This window comes from Amblyomma americanum, chromosome 6 (genome assembly GCF_052857255.1).
Source record: "Amblyomma americanum isolate KBUSLIRL-KWMA chromosome 6, ASM5285725v1, whole genome shotgun sequence".
Lineage (NCBI taxonomy): Eukaryota > Metazoa > Arthropoda > Arachnida > Ixodida > Ixodidae > Amblyomma > Amblyomma americanum.
Genome location: NC_135502.1, coordinates 27,307,836 through 27,313,835, shown reverse-complemented (window position 1 = coordinate 27,313,835; position 6,000 = coordinate 27,307,836). Strand labels below are relative to the sequence as shown.

Here is a 6,000-nt window from a genome sequence, read left to right as displayed (position 1 = left end):
GCGGTACTATACCTTTTGGAGGCGCTAATGGGAACCAGCAGAACCAAGATCTACTGAACTACAGACCTGCACATTTGGCACTGCTCCAGCGCGCACCTTCTAGCTCATGCCTTTTGCCGCTAGGAAAGGGCACCTACGGGCGGCGTGGCGCTACAGTTAACCTGTTCAGCAAGATGGCGTTGGTTAATTTACTTCAACGATTTAATGGCTTTGCCATTTGTCTACATTTTGAGTAATCATCATTCATTCATTGGGGCCTTAGCAAAGATGCCAGAAAGTCTCACGCATGCATGCGCGATAACTGAATATTCACCGTTAGGACTTAAATAAATGTTATATTTGCATCGTTCATTACTAGGCTTCAAAATATTAAGACAGGACAAATGCACAGGCAGGCAGTGAGAGGAGAAAAATCTTTTGTTGAAAGCAGACGATGATGATGATCATGACAGACGAACAGTAACGAACAGGTCAACTGAGCGCTCTCAACGGCCAAAAAGTTAACGAAAGTTGGCGCACGCAGTCCCATAGGACGCCGCCAAATGTGCAGGTCTCTAGTTCAGTAGGTCTTGAGCAGAACACCGTCGGCAGCTCACCAGATAGTAGCCTCGCCCTTGCTCCGGTTCGGTCGAAACACAATTCGGTAAACTGGTCACTGCAAAGTCGGTTGCCTGGTGAAGGTTTCCACCTATTCTTTCTTAATTTATCCCCCATTGATGGTATGGCCTAGAGCGCGGGAACGTGCATCGCAACAAAGAACAGAGTTGGAGACGCTAGCGCAACGGGACGACACAGAGCTGAGCAGACGAGGCTCCGTACGTGCTGCGTGTAGCGGCGTCCTGTCGTCTGCTAGTGTCGTCCCATTGCAGTGCAATGGACCCTTATTTCTGAGACGTCTTTCCCGAAGGCTATGGTGTCTAGCCACCGTACGAAAACTTTGCTAGTCTCCTCTTGCTGTTGATGGTGCAACAAATAGGCATTGTCGTGGGAAAAGACGAGAAAGGCGAAAAGACGGAATGCCAAGTGGAAAGCAAAAACTGAAACTGAAAGTGGAGATGAGCGGCTGTAGCGGAGTGGTGGCGCCGTCATACCGCAAGACGAGGCCACGAGACCCATTGCTCCATGAGTTATAGCAGCGTACCGCAGCGCCGCCCCTGCTGCTTCTCCGTTTCAGACGAATATATTCGTTTCGCACGAATATTCACACAAGTATCGAATATTCATATGAATAATTGATAAGGCTTTTAGCTATGCTCACTCCTAAAACTTATCGCGTCTGCAAAAGAGAGCGCGACTGTCAATGCCGATGGGGGCGCAAAATGACGCTTATCACAAATTTCAAACGTTAGATAAGCACAGAACATAACAGAATTGGCTCTGATGCTAAAGGCGTTGCAGCTGTTTGCAGAAAGTTTGAAAATCGCTGCAATGCAGAAGTCAAAACGTCAAAAAACAAAGCATAAAAAAACAACAAAACAATAATTCAATTTCGGTTTCGGTGTGACATCTCTGACAAATGGAATATCGAAGCAGGAGAAGAAATCCTACTAACCCAATCAAGAAAATTTGATTAAACATTAAGCACGTGCTTAGGTATGTAAACATCATTACGCTGTTTGAGTTTGAGTTATGTTTGTCGAAAGGTAAAAATTCGAAATGAGCGAACGCCGTTACATGCTTGCGCAAATGCCTTTTTTTGTGCGAAATTCAGATCATAAGATTTTTTTACTTCGAATGGTGAGCTTCTGCTAATTTATCGCATCTGACCTGATTATAATTACTTAATCAGCGTGCATCTTAGTGCACACTGCACATATACACACTCCTGAAGAAGGCCGTAATAACACAACTGTAATGAAGGTTATCTAATTTTCGCGACCGGGGAAGAAAGCTGTTTCCACTAAATAGAAACATTTTATTCCGGACCAACGGCGCTCCTTTTGGTCAGTGGGTGACATGGTCATAGGAAAATTGGTTTTTGAGGAAAGAAAAGGCAAATTTTCCTACCCGTTTGGTTTAAGTTCTGGAATAATTAACGGAGACATATGAGCGTTGAAAATCAGTTTCTATAAGCAGAACTGCATTTATAACAGGTACGTGTGTAATGTTGCCCAACGCTGCCAGTGCAATATATTGCGCAAGTAGGTTCTCACCTACAGGACTGATAGCATCTGTCTAGTGACGACAATTTCCCAGAGTGCATTCCGTGCATCGCTCGTCAGCCATATTAGTCTTGATGGCTTCTGCATTGGTTGTTTATAGAAAGTTTGTTTTTATGTACGACATGAGTGCAATGGAATTATGTGATTACCCTTGATACTTGAAATAATGGATATATCTCCCGGCCTACACGACAGGTAAGCTGCTGCCTTGCCTGCTTCAGTGTCCCGGTGCTGGCACACAAAAACGCTGGTGTGTTGCTTTGCCCTCGGATCCGATCGCTGGGGTCGACGGAGATGCCCGCGATACCGAGCGATGACAGCTGTCGCGAATCACAAAATTGCATCGTGCAATACGTGTACTTGAGCCACCTGCCCGAGTCCCCAGCCGGCATTGCAACCAAGGGCCGCCGGAATCGGTCCGGAGGTGGCGATCGTCCGGATACGTACGGACGGGCTTTAGGGTGTGTCTATCCGCGTTCTTTCCTCACCACAAACCGCATTCTGCGTGGCGCTGTGGGGAGTGGAAGCAATCGTATGGCCTGAGAACGAGTTGGCATATGCTAAGCATCGCACCGGGGCCATCTGATCGAGCCCCGGAGACTGTCTTCGTGAGTGTGTTAGGCCTAACCGTCGAGGTCCGCTTTCGAGTCGCTCAGCGTCGACGCCGAGCGGCGGCGACCTCTTGAAGTGAGGGCCGTCGACAAGCAGCAATGCAAAGCCCAGGGCTTTTGTCGGACGCCCCCATCCACGACCCTGAGGCCTGTAGAAGGCACTCCGGCCGTAACCCGCGATGGGGCCGCCCCAAGGCCCCGCCGCGTCGCCCGAGGGGCCAGAGGTGGGCGCTGTTGCGACCCTTGTCATGCCAGCTTTGAATGGAGCCCCCAGCGAGAACGGCTGCGCCGGCTGCTAACGCGGAATTCATCCCACGCACGAGGCACCGGGCGCGAAGTGAACGGAAGGACTGCGCCCCGATTCCTGTCGCGAGCTTTCCGCGCTCCGTTCACGCTCAGGGGCGTGTCTACGGGCTGGGTAATGTGTCCTTGTCGAACGGGCAGTGTGTCGTAGCTGGGTCAACCGTGCAGCGAAACGGTACAAGCGGAAAGCAGCGCGTGTGATGCTTCTCCGCGAATGTCTCGCGGCAGTTCGTGCGGTGTTCCTCCTGTCTGACCGCATACCGTCTACGGCAGAGCCTGGTCCGTGCGTGTGGCCCGTATCGGCGGGCGGGATCGGCTTCCTAGAAGCTCTGCTGCAGACGCTTGACTTCAAAATCGCCGTTAATCGATTATTTAGTAGCGAGCGTATGGTAGGATTACAGTATTCCAAACGAACGAAGGTTGAATTGACAGCCAAAACTGTCCTGAGCAGTCCTGTCCTGGGCACCTGCATATGCACTCGGTAGTTTAGTGCTCCAGTGGGTCGCGAACAACAAGCGGTGCTGGAGCTACATGTCACGTAGCCACTCATTGTGTTACTTGCTGAAAGTGGCACTGTTTAAAAAGCTTTTATTTTCGCCATATAAAACATGAATACTTCACTTCAGTGTATCAATGAATGCTGTAGGAGATGAACAGCGCTAACGACTGCTGGCACAGTGCTACTGCAAAAATGCAAGACTAGGGTCCAATAATCCTTGTTGATTTCGGAGGAAGTGTTCGTTCTATAGCCTCCCGCTGCGATTATTGGAAATGGCTGCGCCGATCTGCCGCACACAGCGTAGTGTGATCCTCATAGAGTGATGTCTTATTTTTTGCAAGAGGAGATAATTGTCATGGATATCAGAAGCCTGAAAAGTTTGCTGCCTGATAAGCAGAAAGCATTTCTACATGGTCAGTTCTTGGAAGTGCCTCTCAGCAACTGCTGGCCTATTTGCCCACACTGCAATCTGGCGCAGTCACTCAAGAGTCTGGGGCGAGTGAGAGTCTATCAAAGCTACAATGTAAACGGGTGGATGCCTTTTTGTTTAATAAAAGCGCATAATTTTATGGAATAAGAATATTCATAGATGTTACGTCCAGGTAGGCCAATTCAACTCCCAACAGTAATTTGCAAATGGTCCAGAGATTTTTGTCTGAACTTGTTAAATTTTCTGGTGCCCTTATGAAGCACGGAAGTACACCATCAAGAATTCACTGTGTGGTCATTACATATAGGATATTCTTTTTGCTTGGCCCCCTTCATTGACTTGTATCAATCATCCTTCACATTTTCAGCTAGAAAATACAAACCTTGAGAAAAGATGGAAGAAACATTACATATTTTATGCGGGTATTTTAATAAATATGTCACAAAAAGAGAGCCTGTTTAGCTGTTTTGGCAATACAGGGGTTGCTCGATTAAATAAATGTTGATTGTGTACATGGCTGAAATTCTACAACAGTTGTTTAAATATGCATGAGCTGCAGTTGCTGTGCTTGGGATTATTATCTCATAGACGTGACTTGATGTCTGCTGTGCGTTGGGCTTTTGTGCTGCGTGAAAGCTTGAGCCTTGTATTTGCAAACATTTATTTGTGCTGCACTTTTCAGAGTTCGGCAGTTTACTGAATCCATTTGGCTATGTTCACTTGTAGTAAACTTAAGCATGACCACTAAACTCTTAGCAGGCCTACCTAAACAGCGTGCTCACATCCATCGATAACAGCACTGCTATGGTCATGTCATCAAACTATGATTATCGCCTTGTCATTAGCAATGTGAAATCCTCTCTGAAATTCTATTTAACTGTTAAGTAAAATTTTGCAATTCCATATATTTGTTGCCAGAAACTATGTTACAATTTTCCTTCTGCACTGGTCACTTTGGCTTCCTCCCATCTGTACTCATGTAGTGCTTTTAATTCTTTGAGAACTCATCATCATGGTGCGACTAGTGCATTTAATAATTGATTTCTTCCTCTGGCCACATGATAGTCTAGCTGAATTAATCATCCTCAAGCAGAGACCCGAGTTCTATGAGTTATTAGTAGCACACTTGTGTACTATCTGCTGAATTAGTCATTTCGAGGTTCCTTTTGGCCTTCTTTTCCAATTTACAGGTTTCATTTCAATGTGCACCATGATGTGGCCCTTATATGACTGATTACTTGTATTATGTTTATTGCTTAACTACATTTTCTACATCACTGATCACTTCTTATTCCTTCTATTGCTTCTCCTTGTGTTGTGTCCTTGTTGTGGTGCTGAATGGTGAAATAAGGAATGATGAAGATGATAATTACGATGAAGGGCTGGGATAGCTCGTTCTCATGCATGCTTTAAATAAAGGTTGCATATCATGATTTACTTTTTGTCTGCTGTGCTTCATTGGTTATACATGCTTGGCTCGAATTAACCAAGAAAATAATGTAAAAATTTTCTTCTAGTAAATTGGTTGGGACTACTTTATCTAAAGTTTTTTTGAACATGATAAGTGCTTTTTCATGTCTCACTACTACAATTATTCCATTATCGTTTCTTCCAGACAAACTTATTATATACAGAATGGACTGTGATATGTCATCTGAGATTTCAATGCAAACAAGCAAGCGCTGTAATGAGAACTTTTTCCTCACCTTGGTTACGTAATGATTAAATGGTGCTTTTGTTACCTTGTACTGACCAATGTGCTCATGGCTTCAGGCATGGATATCTGTGCATAGCTGCACTTCCCAGAAATGTATGTTAATAATCATTTGCATGAAATTCAATAATAAAACTGGTGGCCTTGGCCACCACCTTTTCCCCAGTCCAGACAATTCTGACTGATGGCATTGGAGTTCTCAGTGGGCCATTATCTTCTGCTCTGAACTGCTGCCTGGTTCAGGACCCTGCGGTCTATGGCCTCTTTTTGCTTTCCATAAT

At 45.7% G+C, this 6,000-nt stretch overlaps 1 protein-coding gene across 8 annotated transcripts in view; it reads left to right on the top strand.

Annotated features, from left to right (window-relative positions):
• The first annotated feature begins 2,200 nt into the window (after positions 1–2,200).
• Positions 2,201–6,000, top strand: part of LOC144136475 (rho guanine nucleotide exchange factor 11-like) — a 131,878-nt gene continuing 128,078 nt past the window's right edge. For 7 of the 8 annotated variants that reach the window (XM_077668834.1, XM_077668833.1, XM_077668832.1 and 4 more), the window contains exon 1: positions 2,201–2,357. In XM_077668834.1, coding sequence (XP_077524960.1) covers positions 2,329–2,357 — 29 coding nt within the window. In that variant the 5' untranslated portion in view covers positions 2,201–2,328. Of the gene's footprint in view, positions 2,358–5,620; positions 5,816–6,000 lie in introns of all 8 variants that reach the window. The other variant, XM_077668826.1, reaches the window with a different exon arrangement.